At 36.6% G+C, this 20,366-nt stretch overlaps 1 protein-coding gene across 1 annotated transcript; it reads left to right on the forward strand.

The window, feature by feature from the left end:
- The first annotated feature begins 1,889 nt into the window (after positions 1 to 1,889).
- LOC132296458 (uncharacterized) lies at positions 1,890 to 2,948 on the forward strand. Its single transcript, XM_059794660.1, has one exon. It carries the CDS (start codon positions 1,890 to 1,892, stop codon positions 2,946 to 2,948), a length of 1,059 nt encoding a protein of 352 aa, XP_059650643.1.
- Positions 2,949 to 20,366: the final 17,418 nt, after the last annotated feature.

Here is a 20,366-nt window from a genome sequence, read left to right on the forward strand (position 1 = left end):
CGAATGGGGTGCCTGCATAGGCGCCGGGCGCGCATGGGGCATGCCATGGCCTTCGTCGGGCCGTCGCGACGTCTTAACTTCAAACCCTCGTTTCTCCCCTGTCCGGACTCCAAATCAGGTGAACTTTTTTTTGAACTTGACTAATTTTTCATTGTCTTTCCAAAGGTATGCTCGGTTGCATCCAGTTATTCTTGGATAATTACTAGTTTACCCTTTTAGCCTTAAGTGTTCGTTTTTCTTCGTCATGCCGTTTCTCCTTTGTCCGGACTCCGAATCATGCAATTCTTGAGTCCATCCTGATTATTTTTTTGTTGTCTTTCTAGCGGTGTGCTCGGTGGCACTCGAATCCATAATTTTTAGAAATGACTATTTTGCCCCTGGGGGCTTATTTGTCATATTTTCGATCTTTAACTACCGTGTCAGTTTTTTTTGAGTTCCATGACCTTATGGAAAGTCATCTTAGGGTCTTAGAGGTGTGTTGCGCCTTGGGAGACCATTTTCTTGTTTCTAGCTTCCGTATCTGGATCCGTTACCGGGTCAACTTTCGATTCACCATTGACTCACCGGGTTGAATAAAACCTGGGTCATTACATATTTCTCAAGAAGCTTCTCTGCCAAATGTTGCTATGTAATGTCTTAATCAAGAGAAGGGTTCTCAATGGCTAAGAGAAGGGTTTACAACAACTATTGATCATAGAATAGCTTTATATATATGAGGTGTTAAGTTTGCTGTTGAGTGTGCTTGAGCCTCAATTAACTATGAGCTATTCATACTATCTTGCTGAGTAAAAAGTGTGGCTATCCTCCACTCATTGATTCTCTAAGCTAAACTTCAAATATTTCTTCTCTCACACACTTACATCATTTAGAGAGAATGAGCTTCATTTGTATCATTTGATTCTCTAGAGAGTGTGAACTGTAATCTCAAGTTATGAGAGAGAGATATTTGTAATACACGTATTTCTTTGTAAGACTAGGAGAAGGAATTCTCTTATTCAAGTTATCGTTAGGGCTGGTTTGGCCCTAAGACTAAGAGAGGGTGTCTCTTAGCTAGAAGAACGAATGAACTATTTCTTTCAAGGTTTGCTCTCCACCCATAAGGAGGAGCCAAATTGGATTGGGAAGTCTCAAAAGGGGTCTTGAGCCGAGGAGTAGGAGTTTCCGAACCTCGTTAAAATCGCTGCGTCTATGTTTGCAATCTCTCTAACTTTCCTATTTACATTTCGGTTTATACTTGTGTTTATTTGCTGATTCACTTAATTTAAGTCGGTCATTATATATTTGCTTATCTGCTTAAGACATTTATTGAAATTGCAAGAGAAATTTGATTTTAGCATAGTTGGACATGGACTCTATTCACTCCCCCCCCCCCCCCCCCCTCTAGAGTCCGTTCTTGGGCAACAAGTGGTATCAAAGCCTAAATTCTATCCATATGACTTAATCATCTTAGAATACGATCATGTCCAACATTGGCTCATTGTCTTCTTTAGAAGGACAGTCGAACAATCAACTTCCATTATTTGATGGTAATGATTTCAACTATTGGAAAAATCGAATGAGAGTCTTTCTTGAAAATGTTGACATTGAAGTATGGGATGTTGTTGAATTTGGAAACAATGTTCCAACTAAAACAGTAGAAGGGAATAACGTTCCCAAACAAAAATCCGAATAGGATGCCAATGACCGTAGACTAGTTCAATGTAATTCTAAGACCAAGAACAATCTCTATTATGCATTAAGTAAAGATGAGTACAATAAAATATGTGATTGTGATACGGCTAAAGAAATTTGGGACAAACTCCAAGTTACCAATGAAGGAACTAGTCAAGTCAAGAATACTAAAATTCATAGACTAGTGCATCAATATGAACTTTTTAGCATGAATGAAAATGAATCCATCAGTGAAAATTTTTTCTCGTTTTACTAACATTATTAACCCCTTGAAGAATCTTGGAAGGGTGTATCCCTCTTCCGATCATGTTAGAAAGATATTGTGGGCACTTCCAAAAAATTGGAACTCAACGGTTACCACCATTCAAGAAGCCAAAGACATTGAAAAGCTACCTCTAGATGAGCTCTTCGGGTCTTTTCTATCATATGAAATAACCATGAAGGACCAATCAGCAAAAGAAGCCATTCAACTAAAGACAACTACTCTCCAACCCACCACAAATGAAGAAGTGTCCAAAGATGCTATTGAAAATGATGAAGAAATCGCTCTTGCCACACTTTCTTACAAAAAGTATCTTCAAAAGAAGAAATACAATAAACGAGGCATTCTCAGAAAAAGTCCCTCATCATCATCACGTGACTCTTCTCAAAAGGAGCAATCCACTTGCTTCTATTCTGGAAAACCAGGGCATTTCAAAGCTTATTGCTTTCTCTATAAAAAGGAAAAAGAAGAAAACTCCAAGAAGAAATCCATGAAAGCCTTATGGGAAGATGATGACTCTCTCACCTTTGGAAGTGATGATGATCTTGTTACGAACAACTTAGCAAACCTTTGCCTTATGGCAAATGACGATGAGGTAAACTCCTCCTCCGACTCTTCTTTTGAACAAGATATTTCCTTTAATGATTTACTAGATGAATATAATGGATTGCAAGAAGCTTTTCAAGGGCCTCATAAAGATCTAGGAAAAATGGTTTTGAAATGTGCCTCTCTTAAAAGAGAAAACTTCGCTCTTTCAAAAAATCTCAAAAAAGCTAAAAATGAAAATGAGTCTCTGCAAAAAGAAATAGAGTCAATTTCTATTAAGGGACCTAGTAATCTTATTTCTGAAAATGAGTCATTAAATCTAACCATTGAAGATCAATTGAATATTATTTTTAAATTCACTCAAGGAAAAGAAAATTTGAGAATGATGCTTGGAAATCAACAAAGTGCTTTTTTCAAAAATGGTCCAGGATACACTCCTCACTCCAAAGATGCATGTCTTCTAAAATGAAGGAAGCCCTTTGTGATACCCCTCAATTCTAGAGCCACGGGTGATCAAGTCCGAGCACAGATCCGAGGGATACCAAACAATTAATATGTAAACAAGCAGAAAATAAAAACAGAGTAAAAAAAAAATAATAATAATAATACGCTGGAAGAAAACTAAAATAAGAATCCTCAGACTTGAATTAATAAATTAATATAATTTTAAACCGTACAACTCGGGAATCCACCTAGTGGACCCCTAATCCCAAAACCTTGAATAAATTTACATAATTAAAAACCAAAATTAAAGTAGAAAGGAAATCCTATGTAACCGGAAGAGTGAGTGTCTGTATTTGCATCAACACGATCAAGCTCTAAGCCTGGTACTGTCCAACACCTGAAAAATAATAGAGTGGGTCAGGCCCACATGCAAGTCCTGATCTACTACGATCCAAACAGTAATCCGATACGCAGATACATCCTAGGAAGACTCAACAATATCTAGAGTAGTCTATATATGTATATATAGTACACACTATAGGATGCTCGCTAGTCCAGTAGGTCTGTCTCAGCCTGAATAGAAGGTAACATGCAAATACGCACCTAAGGTGGGCATGAATACCTAGACCTACCAGGGGACAACACCTATGTCCAGTTATTCATCCTAGGCGATATACGCGCCCTAACCATGGTCCTGAGACTCAGGCTCATACCATGGCACATATAATAAATATATAAAGTCCGTACTCCTCCTAATACAGAATATCATTCATCTGTGTAGTGGTCTGATATCTGTATAAAAATAAATCCATTCTAAAACCATAGTAGATCATTCAATTCATAATTGATATGACACATGTAGGTGATGGACTTAACCTTTATGGTTAATCCATACCTGAATCCAAATTGGGTCGGACTTAGTGTTTTGAACTAATCCATTCCCAACATAGGTAGGCCTTAGTGTTTTGAACTAAGCCATCCCTAATATGTCACCGTCCCATACCGATTCATATATATCCATATAAGTGGGACTTAACCTTTTTATGGTTAATCCAACTCATTCCAAATTAGGTAGGATTAGTGTTTTAACTAATCATACCTAGTATGTCATCGTCCCATACCGGCACATACAATCCTCCAGTTAACACAGTTGACAGAAATAGTAGAATTAATTATCAACGCATTCCAAAACAATCATAAGTATAGTTTAACATGTGTGTCACTAAACCATGTCTCCACTGAAAATTCAGAATCCAAGTTTCAGTCTATTAAATTGATAAAACAGGTTTATGCAATTTTGGTTATCCAAACAGTACCCTGACTGATGCACTTTATGTACAGATTTAAGCATCAGTTTAACCCAACTAAGCATACACATTATTGAATAAAAACATGCTTAAAACACAGTTGTAAAACATTATCCAAAACTTAAGACCATGCAAAAGCATCAAATCTCCTCCAAACAGTGTCCTAACAGAGATATACAACAGATTTAATTGTCCGTTAATTCCAACCAAGCATACCTATAATTCAATAACAGAATGCTTAAACCTTAGCTACACAACATAATTTAAAACTTAGGGTCGTGTACAGGCATCAGATTTCTAAAACAGTCTGCACTTCAAATCAGTGGTTTAATCTTTCACATACAACCCTTGTTTAAACTTATGTTAATTCTATCCTTTATTCTAGAATATAAGCTTGCTTCTCCATTATTTTATAAGTCCTAAGCAGTATATTACATCATTTAATAGCCTTTAAATAGTTTTAGAAACTCAGATTTAACCAACCAGACCATTTAAAACTCAGTATACGTGATATTTAAGAGAAAGAGAAGGCTCTGTGTTTCAAAGAGCCTTCTCCAAATAAGTAGAGCCTTCTCTAAAAAAAAGTAGAGCCTTCTCCACTCAAGTAGAGCCTTCTCCAAATAAGTAGAGCCTTCTCCACTCAAGTAGAGCCTTCTCCAAATAAGTAGAGCCTTCTCCACTTTAAGTATACGTCTGTTCTTCTTCTGTTGTCTTCTCCAACTCCGGTGGTTTCCAGTCATTGAGCTTAGTTTATTTTAGGTTTTAAGATCCCATCCACATCCAAAGTAATCACAAGACAGAGTTATATAAACAAGAATTTAATTAAACATCAGTTTGTAATGCAACGACAATCAGTTTGCAATCTACCGCTTTCCTTAGACTTATTTTGCTCCATTCTTATGCTTAATCATGGATTAATGTTTTCCATAGTATAACGGATTTATTCTAGACCCAACAACAATTTAAAACAGCCTAACAAAGTTCCAAGAACCTATACAGACCAAATAGTGCACAGAAACAAAATTTGGTGCGTTCAATTGAGAGCAGGCTCATTCAAAACAAAGAGCCTGCTATATTTTTTCCAAAAGAGCCTGCTCAACTAATCTAGGAGCCGGCTCCTAGATGCTAGAGTGGCTCCACCTTCCTTTGGAGCCGGCTCTAAGGTAGAAAGAGCCGGCTCCTCCTCTTCTTGGAGCCTACTATTTTCCCCTTAGTGCCGTCGTCCGTTCTGCTGCTTCTTCTTCGACTGCAGTGTTTTCCAGACCTCTATAAGGTTCTTAATGGTTGTTATAGGGTTCAATCTTAGTTCTAGGGTACTCTTAACCCACTGTTATGCAACCATGATCTGAACTAGACACAAGTCTTACGACAACGATTACATAACTTCTGATAGCAACTTTAGACAACTTACAACAGATTTATTTAGTAAAACTCAAAACTGTTTTAAAATCTTGTTCTAGGGATTAAACTCATTCTCAGAATAATTGTAAGGCATCCAATCTTATTACTAATCTCATTAAAACAGGCTTAAACATAAAAGACACAGATAGCAGAAAATCAACCAGTATGCAAAACAGTTAACTCACTGAAATCAAATAAATTCATATCTGCATGGAAAACATGTTATTATGTTTGTGTCAATCCGTTTTATCTTTTATTAAAACCCTGGAGTCTAACTAGGCATGCACAGAACACGAATTAAGGGGAAAGAATAGAACAGAGACTTGCCTGCAATTTCAGAGTTTGAAACTGTAAATCACCGTCTCTGTAATATGTTTGGTTCCTAAAGCGCAAGTCTGCTCCTCCAGTGCCTTGGTTCAACCCAAAAACACCTCTCCTTCCTCCTTCTTGGTCCAAACTTAATCCAGACCAAAACCTAGACCTTCTCTCTTTATCTTCCTCTCTGTCTCTCAATATCTCACTGTATCTTTGCTCTACCGAAAACCTACGTTTTGTTTTGTATTGTTTTAAACCCTAATCCACTGTAATATACATATATATAGGTTTAGACATTAAACCCTAATCCATATATAACCCGGTCCATATGTAAACCTAGGTTACAAATCAATGACGGCTGCCTATGAAAATTATAAACCCAATGAAAAGCTATATAACAGTCACGTTGAGAACCAACTAAATCAACTATCACAAAATTAATCCAATTAAAATAATTAAATAAAACAATTAACTCAATCAAATTATTCAAGTAAATAATTAAAACAAATCTAAGTAAATCATTTATTTAAAAATAAATACACACTTAAACAATTAAACAAACCAAAACACATAGCTCACATATTAAAAATGCAATAAAACTCAAAATCATCAAAATTAAATTCCCATTCTATCCTTTTGAAAACTAGGGGTATTACATTCTTCCCCCCTAACAAAAGGAATTTCGTCCTCGGAATTCACGAAACTCTGAATTAATGACTTTACAAAATTCATTTTCGTTTTCGTATGGCACAGCTCCATTAGATGAGCTCCACCAAATTCTAACATATCCAACAATATACTCAGTTTCCATGTATAAGAAAAACATATATGTACAACTCCGAGATTGTATCTATCAACGATCCAATATTTAGCGAAGGGTAATGATCACTATTCCTCCATGTTCCATAGAACAGACGCATAGAATTCTTATACATGCAGCACTTTAACAAGTTGGTAACGCTATAGTATAAGCAATTGCCTAACTCGAGTATCCAAATCTGTGAAAAGCAGTGTAATACAGAAAACCAACCTTCCTCCAAAACAACCATTTCCTGATAGAGAACTGTTATGTACGAGTTCAACTATCTACAAAATCCGATTGCCTCCTCCAAACCATACACACTCCTTACTAAAAGAGAGTATGTTTCTCCAATGTATCCTTACATAAAGTCAAGGTATTATCATATAACCTCGCTTCCAGGCCGGACCAACCAGTGAGAGATCGACACCACCTACTATCCAAAATCCCAGACATTGTTGCACGAACCCCCTTGTGCTAACAATAGCACAGATAATATCTGAAAGGCTAAGTAACGCTTCCAATTACCCCTGCTAACCTAGGATATACCCTAAGCATATTTGCCATTATTAATATTCCATACAGAATCCTGACCCTTGTGTAGAATCAGCTATCTGTCATCTAAATCCGTGGGAACTACTCTGTCATTCCCGCTCTAGATCGAGAAGTGGTTGCAAGGATTTAATGATCTCTGACGGTCCTTCTAGATGACCTACTAGATATCAGACTTTGAGACAAATCTCTATGTCTCTCCTCCTACCTTCCCTCCAAACATCTGCTTCCTTCTATGAAGCATTTTATTTCCATCAGGCGCAATAAAAACTAAGAGTTACGAACCTCAATCCGTACATTCCCCTTCCAATTTGTTTAAGGAAAGTATCGTTAGTCCGGTAACACCAGCTTCCAGATTTAGGTGTTCGGTCCCACCTTTAAGTATTCAACACCCTACTTTTCTAATACAAGTAAGTGTCTAATAGACATCCTGTCCAAACGCAACTTCATATAGAATCTTGTCATCCTCTAAATAGATAACAATTTCTGAGCAACAATTATTTGTTGTGAACCATTACCTAAAAAAAATAAAAAATTTCCATATTATTTGTGCAAATGAATAGATTTTGCTTCATCCTCGATATGCAACTCCGGTAACTACTCCTAACGACATACCTTTATGAACCAAATTCTTGATTTAAGGATAGACTGACGAATAGTTAATCTGCCTACTATCCTCAGTCGGTGTCATTTCCCAAGTACTTAAACCAGTACCCAAAATCCTCTTACTGACTTGGAAACCCCTGTTTTTTTTAAAAAAAATTCCAAGAAGATATTCAGCCAAGTTAGTTCCTCTGATAAACCATCGGGACGTTACAGTTTATCAAATGAATCTATATCATTTGACTCGAACTGCTGGTTTACTTATTCCATCCTGAAAACGTACTATAACTACGCATGTCGAGGTTCATCAAATTAGCTAAAGTTAGATATACTTACTAAATCCCATGACCACATGCCCAAAATCCTAGCGTAATTAATGTTATTCCTCCAAAACGGTAGTTGACTGTTCACTCACTTGTGTCCCCAACTAAACCGTATTTTCGATCCTGAATAATTAACGAAAAAGGAAACACACAAAGCACACACAATGAAACACAATAAAACACAATAGAACCCTACGTAAAACATTGTGCCTCCAAGCAAAGAAAATCTCTTTTAGAAATCAACTTTACCTGATTGGTTCACAATTTTTTTTTTTTACAGTTTCAGTGGAAATCATCCAACCTCGAAACTTAAGCTCAAATCATAACTCAACATAATCCATTTGCTTCAGCAAATTCCAAAGGCTTAACCTTCATCCTCTTTATACACGGAATGCCAACTGTCCAAAGTAGCTTTGTAAAGCAACTTAGAACGTCCTAACCTAATCCCCATACTCCTCGGAACGTGATATAAAAATCATCGCCTCGGTCTGAAAAGAATTCCATCCGATCCTAAACTCCTGAAGAGTTCACTTTATCTACCTTTTCTAAAGGTAATCCCTAAGGTTAACTATCTATAGGTCGATCCATGCCAACTCTACTAGTATCGTTCACTATACTATTAGCGAACAAGATCACTCTCGCGTGATCCTAGCTTTTCAACATTCAAGTCCCTCTTTCTTAGATATGTTGAAATCTCCTCTACTAGAATCCTCTTTGGACTCCCATTCCTCGGTTGTCTCCTTTATGAGAACAACTGAAATCGTGTTGGTCTTGTTATGCAGTGACCTAAAATGCACTCATATATCCCTCTCTGGCCTATACTTCTAAAAGTAGTGCCAACCAAAACTAAACCTTAAATCCCAAGTTCTGCTTCTGATTGAGAACTCGATAACGTACTCCTCTACTCCTTCGGGTCTGATTCGTTATCGCCGCGGACCCCATCCTTCTTCTAGTGTCAACCATTTCATAAGGATGAAAAATAATTGACATCAGCTCCTCCTAACGAACCGTAAAAGAGTACAACGAATCCTAATATGGCTCTAAGTTTTTAAGAGACGCAATGCGGAAGACTTCTAATGAAAGACACTCCTAAGGACACTAGAACCTGGAGTGCTCTGATACCAACTGTGATACCCCTCAATTCTAGAGTCACGGGTGATCAAGTCCGAGCACAGATCCGAGGGATACCAAACAATTAATATGTAAACAAGCAGAAAATAAAAACAGAGTGAAAAAAAAACTTAATAATAATACGCTGGAAGAAAACTAAAATAAGAATCCTCAGACTTGAATTAATAAATTAATATAATTTTAAACCGTACAACTCGGGAATCCACCTAGTGGACCCCTAATCCCAAAACCTTGAATAAATTTACATAATTAAAAACCAAAATTAAAGTAGAAAGGAAATCCTATGTAACCGGAAGAGTGAGTGTCTGTATTTGCATCAACACGATCAAGCTCTAAGCCTGGTACTGTCCAACACCTGAAAAATAATAGAGTGGGTCAGGCCCACATGCAAGTCCTGATCTACTACAATCCAAACAGTAATCCGATACGCAGATACATCCTAGGAAGACTCAACAATATCTAGAGTAGTCCATATATGTATATATAGTACACAATATAGGACGCTCGCTAGTCCAGTAGGTCTGTCTCAGCCTGAATAGAAGGTAACATGCAAATACGCACCCTAAGGTGGGCATGAATACCTAGACCTACCAGGGGACAACACCTATGTCCAGTTATTCATCCTAGGTGATATACGCGCCCTAACCATGGTCCTGAGACTCAGGCTCATACCATGGCACATATAATAAATATATAAAGTCCGTACTCCTCCTAATACAGAATATCATTCATCTGTGTAGTGGTCTGATATCTGTATAAAAATAAATCCATTCTAAAACCATAGTAGATCATTCAATTCATAATTGATATGACACATGTAGGTGATGGACTTAACCTTTATGGTTAATCCATACCTGAATCCAAATTGGGTCGGACTTAGTGTTTTGAACTAATCCATTCCCAACATAGGTAGGCCTTAGTGTTTTGAACTAAGCCATCCCTAATATGTCACCGTCCCATACCGATTCATATATATCCATATAAGTGGGACTTAACCTTTTTATGGTTAATCCAACTCATTCCAAATTAGGTAGGATTAGTGTTTTAACTAATCATACCTAGTATGTCATCGTCCCATACCGGCACATACAATCCTCCAGTTAACACAGTTGACAGAAATAGTAGAATTAATTATCAACGTATTCCAAAACAATCATAAGTATAGTTTAACATGTGTGTCACTAAACCATGTCTCCACTGAAAATTCAGAATCCAAGTTTCAGTCTATTAAATTGATAAAACAGGTTTATGCAATTTTGGTTATCCAAACTGTACCCTGACTGATGCACTTTATGTACAGATTTAAGCATCAGTTTAACCCAACTAAGCATACACATTATTGAATAAAAACATGCTTAAAACACAGTTGTAAAACATTATCCAAAACTTAAGACCATGCAAAAGCATCAAATCTCCTCCAAACAGTGTCCTAACAGAGATATACAATAGATTTAATTGTCCGTTAATTCCAACCAAGCATACCTATAATTCAATAACGGAATGCTTAAACCTTAGCTACACAACATAATTTAAAACTTAGGGTCGTGTACAGGCATCAGATTTCTAAAACAGTCTGCACTTCAAATCAGTGGTTTAATCTTTCACATATAACCCTTGTTTAAACTTATGTTAATTCTATCCTTTATTCTAGAATATAAGCTTGCTTCTCCATTATTTTATAAGTCCTAAGCAGTATATTACATCATTTAATAGCCTTTAAATAGTTTTAGAAACTCAGATTTAACCAACCAGACCATTTAAAACTCAGTATACATGATATTTAAGAGAAAGAGAAGGCTCTGTGTTTCAAAGAGCCTTCTCCAAATAAGTAGAGCCTTCTCCACTCAAGTAGAGCCTTCTCTAAAAAAAAGTAGAGCCTTCTCCACTCAAGTAGAGCCTTCTCCAAATAAGTAGAGCCTTCTCCACTCAAGTAGAGCCTTCTCCAAATAAGTAGAGCCTTCTCCACTTTAAGTATACGTCTGTCCTTCTTCTGTTGTCTTCTCCAACTCCGGTGGTTTCCATTCATTGAGCTTAGTTTTATTTTAGGTTTTAAGATCCCATCCACATCCAAAGTAATCACAAGACAGAGTTATATAAACAAGAATTTAATTAAACATCAGTTTGTAATGCAACGACAATCAGTTTGCAATCTACCGTTTTCCTTAGACTTATTTTGCTCCATTCTTATGCTTAATCATGGATTAATGTTTTCCATAGTATAACGGATTTATTCCAGACCCAACAACAATTTAAAACAGCCTAACAAAGTTCCAAGAACCTATACAGACCAAATAGTGCACAGAAACAAAATTTGGTGCGTTCAATTGAGAGCAGGCTCATTCAAAACAAAGAGCCTGCTCTATTTTTTCCAAAAGAGCCTGCTCAACTAATCTAGGAGCCGGCTCCTAGATGCTAGAGCGGCTCCACCTTCCTTTAGAGCCGGCTCTAAGGTAGAAAGAGCCGGCTCCTCCTCTTCTTGGAGCCTACTCTTTTCCCCTTAGTGCCGTCGTCCGTTCTGCTGCTTCTTCTTCGACTGCAGTGTTTTCCAGACCTCTGTAAGGTTCTTAATGGTTGTTATAGGGTTCAATCTTAGTTCTAGGGTACTCTTAACCCACTGTTATGCAACCATGATCTGAACTAGACACAAGTCTTACGACAACGATTACATAACTTCTGATAGCAACTTTAGACAACTTACAACAGATTTATTTAGTAAAACTCAAAACTGTTTTAAAATCTTGTTCTAGGGATTAAACTCATTCTCAGAATAATTGTAAGGCATCCAATCTTATTACTAATCTCATTAAAACAGGCTTAAACATAAAAGACACAGATAGCAGAAAATCAACCAGTATGCAAAGCAGTTAACTCACTGAAATCAAATAAATTCATATCTGCATGGAAAACATGTTATTATGTTTGTGTCAATCTGTTTTATCTTTTATTAAAACCCTGGAGTCTAACCAGGCATGCACAGAACACGAATTAAGGGGAAAGAATAGAACAGAGACTTGCCTGCAATTTCAGAGTTTGAAACTGTAAATCACCGTCTCTGTAATATGTTTGGTTCCTAAAGCGCAAGTCTGCTCCTCCAGTGCCTTGGTTCAACCCAAAAACACCTCTCCTTCCTCCTTCTTGGTCCAAACTTAATCCAGACCAAAACCTAGACCTTCTCTCTTTATCTTCCTCTCTGTCTCTCAATATCTCACTGTATCTTTGCTCTACCGAAAACCTACGTTTTGTTTTGTATTGTTTTAAACCCTAATCCACTGTAATATACATATATATAGGTTTAGACATTAAACCCTAATCCATATATAACCCGGTCCATATGTAAACCTAGGTTACAAATCAATGACGGCTGCCTATGAAAATTATAAACCCAATGAAAAGCTATATAACAGTCACGTTGAGAACCAACTAAATCAACTATCGCAAAATTAATCCAATTAAAATAATTAAATAAAACAATTAACTCAATCAAATTATTCAAGTAAATAATTAAAACAAATCTAAGTAAATCATTTATTTAAAAATAAATACACACTTAAACAATTAAACAAACCAAAACACATAGCTCACATATTAAAAATGCAATAAAACTCAAAATCATCAAAATTAAATTCCCATTCTATCCTTTTAAAAACTAGGGGTATTACATTCTTCCCCCCTAACAAAAGGAATTTCGTCCTCGGAATTCACGAAATCTGAATTAATGACTTTACAAAATTCATTTTTGTTTTCGTATGGCACAGCTCCATTAGATGAGCTCCACCAAATTCTAACATATCCAACAATATACTCAGTTTCCATGTATAAGAAAAACATATATGTACAACTCCGAGATTGTATCTATCAACGATCCAATATTTAGCGAAGGGTAATGATCACTATTCCTCCATGTTCCATAGAACAGACGCATAGAATTCTTATACATGCAGCACTTTAACAAGTTGGTAACGCTATAGTATAAGCAATTGCCTAACTCGAGTATCCAAATCTGTGAAAAGCAGTGTAATACAGAAAACCAACCTTCCTCCAAAACAACCATTTCCTGATAGAGAACTGTTATGTACGAGTTCAACTATCTACAAAATCCGATTGCCTCCTCCAAACCATACACACTCCTTACTAAAAGAGAGTATGTTTCTCCAATGTATCCTTACATAAAGTCAAGGTATTATCATATAACCTCGCTTCCAGGCCGGACCAACCAGTGAGAGATCGACACCACCTACTATCCAAAATCCCAGACATTGTTGCACGAACCCCCTTGTGCTAACAATAGCACAGATAATATCTGAAAGGCTAAGTAACGCTTCCAATTACCCCTGCTAACCTAGGATATACCCTAAGCATATTTGCCATTATTAATATTCCATACAGAATCCTGACCCTTGTGTAGAATCAGCTATCTGTCATCTAAATCCGTGGGAACTACTCTGTCATTCCCGCTCTAGATCGAGAAGTGGTTGCAAGGATTTAATGATCTCTGACGGTCCTTCTAGATGACCTACTAGATATCAGACTTTGCGACAAATCTCTATGTCTCTCCTCCTACCTTCCCTCCAAACATCTGCTTCCTTCTATGAAGCATTTTATTTCCATCAGGCGCAATAAAAACTAAGAGTTACGAACCTCAATCCGTACATTCCCCTTCCAATTTGTTTAAGGAAAGTATCGTTAGTCCGGTAACACCAGCTTCCAGATTTAGGTGTTCGGTCCCACCTTTAAGTATTCAACACCCTACTTTTCTAATACAAGTAAGTGTCTAATAGACATCCTGTCCAAACGCAACTTCATATAGAATCTTGTCATCCTCTAAATAGATAACAATTTCTGAGCAACAATTATTTGTTGCGAACCATTACCTAAAAAAAATAAAAAATTTCCATATTATTTGTGCAAATGAATAGATTTTGCTTCATCCTCGATATGCAACTCCGGTAACTACTCCTAACGACATACCTTTATGAACCAAATTCTTGATTTAAGGATAGACTGACGAATAGTTAATCTGCCTACTATCCTCAGTCGGTGTCATTTCCCAAGTACTTAAACCAGTACCCAAAATCCTCTTACTGACTTGGAAACCCCTGTTTTTTTTAAAAAAAATTCCAAGAAGATATTCAGCCAAGTTAGTTCCTCTGATAAACCATCGGGACGTTACAGTTTATCAAATGAATCTATATCATTTGACTCGAACTGCTGGTTTACTTATTCCATCCTGAAAACGTACTATAACTACGCATGTCGAGGTTCATCATATTAGCTAAAGTTAGATATACTTACCAAATCCCATGACCACATGCCCAAAATCCTAGCGTAATTAATGCTATTCTTCCAAAACGGTAGTTGACTATTCACTCACTTGTGTCCCCAACTAAACCGTATTTTTGATCCTGAATAATTAACGAAAAAGGAAACACACAAAGCACACACAATGAAACACAATAAAACACAATAGAACCCTACGTAAAACATTGTTCCTCCTAGCAAAGAAAATTTCTTTTAGAAATCAAATTTACCTGATTGGTTCACAATTTTTTTTTTTTTACAGTTTCAGAGGAAATCATCCAACCTCGAAACTTAAGCTCAAATCATAACTCAACATAATCCATTTGCTTCAGCAAATTCCAAAGGCTTAACCTTCATCCTCTTTATACACGGAATGCCAACTGTCCAAAGTAGCTTTGTAAAGCAACTTAGAACATCCCAACCTAATCCCCATACTCCTCGGAACGTGATATAAAAATCATCGCCTCGGTCTGAAAAGAATTCCATCTGATCTTAAACTCCTGAAGAGTTCACTTTATCTACCTTTTCTAAAGGTAATCCCTAAGGTTAACTATCTATAGGTCGATCCATGCCAACTCTACTAGTATCGTTCACTATACTATTAGCGAACAAGATCACTCTCGCGTGATCCTAGCTTTTCAACATTCAAGTCCCTCTTTCTTAGATATGTTGAAATCTACTCTACTAGAATCCTCTTTAGACTCCCATTCCTCGGTTGTCTCCTTTATGAGAACAACTGAAATTGTGTTGGATTTGTTATGCAGTGACCTAAAACGCACTCATATATCCCTCTCTGGCCTATACTTCTAAAAGTAGCGCCAACCAAAACTAAACCTTAAATCCCAAGTTCTGCTTCTGATCAAGAACTCGATAACGTACTCCTCTACTCCTTCGGGTCTGATTCGCTATCGCCGCGGACCCCATCCTTCTTCTAGTGTCAACCATTTCATAAGGATGAAAAATAATTGACATCAGCTCCTCCTAACGAACCGTAAAAGAGTACAACGAATCCTAATATGGCTCTAAGTTTTTAAGAGACGCAACGCGGAAGACTTCTAATGAAAGACACTCCTAAGGACACTAGAACCTGGAGTGCTCTGATACCAACTGTGATACCCCTCAATTCTAGAGCCACGGGTGATCAAGTCCGAGCACAGATCCGAGGGATACCAAACAATTAATATGTAAACAAGCAGAAAATAAAAACAGAGTAAAAAAAAAAACTTAATAATAATTCGCTGGAAGAAAACTAAAATAAGAATCCTCAGACTTGAATTAATAAATTAATATAATTTTAAACCGTACAACTCGGGAATCCACCTAGTGGACCCCTAATCCCAAAACCTTGAATAAATTTACATAATTAAAAACCAAAATTAAAGTAGAAAGGAAATCCTATGTAACCGGAAGAGTGAGTGTCTGTATTTGCATCAACACGATCAAGCTCTAAGCCTGGTACTGTCCAACACCTGAAAAATAATAGAGTGGGTCAGGCCCACATGCAAGTCCTGATCTACTACGATCCAAACAGTAATCCGATACGCAGATACATCCTAGGAAGACTCAACATTATCTAGAGTAGTCCATATATGTATATATAGTACACACTATAGGACGCTCGCTAGTCCAGTAGGTCTGTCTCAGCCTGAATAGAAGGTAACATGCAAATACGCACCCTAAGGTGGGCATGAATACCTAGACCTACCAGGGGACAAGACTTATGTCCAGTTATTCATCCTAGGTGATATACGCGCCCTAACCATGGTCCTGAGACTCAGGCTCATACCATGGCACATATAATAAATATATAAAGTCCGTACTCCTCCTAATACAGAATATCATTCATCTGTGTAGTAGTCTGATATCTGTATAAAAATAAATCCATTCTAAAACCATAGTAGATCATTCAATTCATAATTGATATGACACATGTAGGTGATGGACTTAACCTTTATGGTTAATCCATACCTGAATCCAAATTGGGTCGGACTTAGTGTTTTGAACTAATCCATTCCCAACATAGGTAGGCCTTAATGTTTTGAACTAAGCCATCCCCAATATGTCACCGTCCCATACCGATTCATATATATTCATATAAGTGGGACTTAACCTTTTTATGGTTAATCCAACTCATTCCAAATTAGGTAGGATTAGTGTTTTAACTAATCATACCTAGTATGTCATCGTCCCATACCGGCACATACAATCCTCCAGTTAACACAGTTGACAGAAATAGTAGAATTAATTATCAACGCATTCCAAAACAATCATACGTATAGTTTAACATGTGTGTCACTAAACCATGTCTCCACTGAAAATTCAGAATCCAAGTTTCAGTCTATTAAATTGATAAAACAGGTTTATGCAATTTTGGTTATCCAAACAGTACCCTGACTGATGCACTTTATGTATAGATTTAAGCATCAGTTTAACCCAACTAAGCGTACACATTATTGAATAAAAACATGCTTAAAACACAGTTATAAAAAATTATCCAAAACTTAAGACCATGCAAAAGCATCAAATCTCCTCCAAACAGTGTCCTAATAGAGATATACAACAGATTTAATTGTCCGTTAATTCCAACCAAGCATACCTATAATTCAATAACGGAATGCTTAAACCTTAGCTACACAACATAATTTAAAACTTAGGGTCTTGTACAGGCATAAGATTTCTAAAACAGTCTGCACTTCAAATCAGTGGTTTAATCTTTCACATACAACCCTTGTTTAAACTTATGTTAATTCTATCCTTTATTCTAGAATATAAGCTTGCTTCTCCCTTATTTTATAAGTCCTAAGCAGTATATTACATCATTTAATAGCCTTTAAATAGTTTTAGAAACTCAGATTTAACCAACCAGACCATTTAAAACTCAGTATACATGATATTTAAGAGAAAGAGAAGGCTCTGTGTTTCAAAGAGCCTTCTCCAAATAAGTAGAGCCTTCTCCACTCAAGTAGAGCCTTCTCTAAAAAAAAGTAGAGCCTTCTCCACTCAAGTAGAGCCTTCTCCAAATAAGTAGAGCCTTCTCCACTCAAGTAGAGCCTTCTCCAAATAAGTAGAGCCTTCTCCACTTTAAGTATACGTTTGTTCTTCTTCTGTTGTCTTCTCCAACTCCGGTAGTTTCTAGTTATTGAGCTTAGTTTTATTTTAGGTTTTAAGATCCCATCCACATCTAAAGTAATCACAAGACAGAGTTATATAAACAAGAATTTAATTAAACATCAGTTTGTAATGCAACGACAATCAGTTTGCAATCTACCGCTTTCCTTAGACTTATTTTGCTCCATTCTTATGCTTAATCATGGATTAATGTTTTCCATAGTATAACGGATTTATTCCAGACCCAACAACAATTTAAAATAGCCTAACAAAGTTCCAAGAACCTATACATACCAAACAGTGCACAGAAACAAAATTTGGTGCGTTCAATTGAAAGCAGGCTCATTCAAAACAAAGAGCCTGCTCTATTTTTTCCAAAAGAGCCTGCTCAACTAATCTAGGAGCCGGCTCCTAGATGCTAGAGCGGCTCCACCTTCCTTTGGAGCCGGTTCTAAGGTAGGAAGAGCCTGCTCCTCCTCTTCTTGGAGCCTACTCTTCTCCCCTTAGTGCCGTCGTCCGTTCTGCTGCTTCTTCTTCGACTGCAGTGTTTTCCAGACCTCTGTAAGGTTCTTAATGGTTGTTATAGGGTTCAATCTTAGTTCTAGGGTACTCTTAACCCACTGTTATGCAACCACGATCTGAACTAGACACAAGTCTTACGGCAACGATTACATAACTTCTGATAACAACTTTAGACAACTTACAACAGATTTATTTAGTAAAACTCAAAACTGTTTTAAAATCTTGTTCTAGGGATTAAACTCATTCTTAGAATAATTGTAAGGCATCCAATCTTATTACTAATCTCATTAAAACAGGCTTAAACGTAAAAGACACAGATAGCAGAAAATTAACCAGTATGCAAAACAGTTAACTCACTGAAATCAAATAAATTCATATCTGCATGGAAAACATGTTATTATGTTTGTGTCAAACCGTTTTATCTTTTATTAAAACCCTTGAGTCTAACTAGGCATTCACAGAACACGAATTAAGGGGAAAGAATAGAACAGAGACTTGCCTGCAATTTCAGAGTTTGAAACTGTAAATCACCGTCTCTGTAATATGTTTGGTTCCTAAAGCGCAAGTCTGCTCCTCCAGTGCCTTGGTTCAACCCAAAAACACCTCTCCTTCCTCCTTCTTGGTCCAAACTTAATCCAGACCAAAACATAGACCTTCTCTCTTTATCTTCCTCTCTGTCTCTCAGTATCTCACTGTATCTTTGCTCTACCGAAAACCTACGTTTTGTTTTGTATTTTTTTAAACCCTAATCCACTGTAATATACATATATATAGGTTTAAACATTAAACCCTAATCCATATATAACCCGGCCCATATGTAAACCTAGGTTACAAATCGATGACGGCTGCCTATGAAAATTATAAACCCAATGAAAAGCTATATAATAGTCACATTGAGAACCAACTAAATCAACTATCACAAAATTAATCCAATTAAAATAATTAAATAAAACAATTAACTCAATCAAATTATTCAAGTAAATAATTAAAACAAAGCTAAGTAAATCATTTATTTAAAAATAAATACACACTTAAACAATTAAACAAACCAAAACACATAGCTCACATATTAAAAATGCAATAAAACTCAAAATCATCAAAATTAAATTCCCATTCTATCCTTTTGAAAACTAGGGGTATTACACCCTTGTTTGAGCATTTTATCAAGGGTGGCACTCAATCATCTCCTTGTTATGAAAATGATAAAACTCCAAAAAAGAAATGGAAGCCTCTTAGAACCACACTAATTTGGGTTCCCAAAGGATCATACGTTTGTCAAACTAACCCATATGGACCAAAGAACATTTGGCTACCAAAGGAAGATCACACTAATCTATTCTACAGGGGTGCATAAAGTCCTCTCCCTCTTTAAAGGATAAATGGTTCCTTGATAGTGGCTGCTCTCGTCACATGACCGGTGATCGCTCCAAATTTTCAGCTCTAAGACCTCACAATGGAGGAAATGTTACATTTGGCGACAACTCTAAAGGAAAGGTAATCGGCATTGGAACTATAGGTATATCTTCAAATTTATCCATTGATAATGTGCTTCTTGTTAAAGGTCTTAAACACAACTTGTTTAGCATTAGTCAACTTTGTGATAAAGGTTTTGACGTGACATTCAAATCAGATAAATGCATTGTTGAAAATGATGGAATTCAAATCTTCACTGCTCTTAGAAATGAAAACTTACACACCTTACTTTTATGTGAATTGCATGACCAAAATGTTAAATGCTTTGTCTTATCTAGTGACAACAATTGGTTATGGCATAAAAGGCTTGGTCACACTAGTATGGACTCAATTTCTAAATTGTCCAAATTAGAGTTAGTCAAAGGCCTCCCAAAGAATAACTTTGTTAAGGACAAAACTTGTGGTGCTTGCCAAATAGGCAAACAAAACAAGTCTTCCTTCAAAAAGAAAAAGGATATAACTACTTCAAGACCTCTTAAGTTAATCCACATGGATCTTTTTGGGCCGGAAAGAATCGCTAGTCTTAGTGGTAGGCGATATGCTTATGTCATTGTCGATGACTTCTCTAGATTCACTTGGGTATTTTTTCTTACACACAAAAATGAAACCTT

Source organism: Cornus florida, unplaced genomic scaffold, assembly GCF_030987335.1.
Source record: "Cornus florida cultivar Cherokee Brave unplaced genomic scaffold, ASM3098733v1 CherokeeBrave_3.0.0_Hap2_Chr02, whole genome shotgun sequence".
NCBI classification, from domain to species: Eukaryota; Viridiplantae; Streptophyta; class Magnoliopsida; order Cornales; family Cornaceae; genus Cornus; species Cornus florida.

Excerpts from the sequence above, each read along its gene's own strand:
- LOC132296458 (XM_059794660.1), top strand. The coding sequence starts at position 1,890 with ATGAATCCATCAGTGAAAATTTTTTCTCGTTTTACTAACATTATTAAC.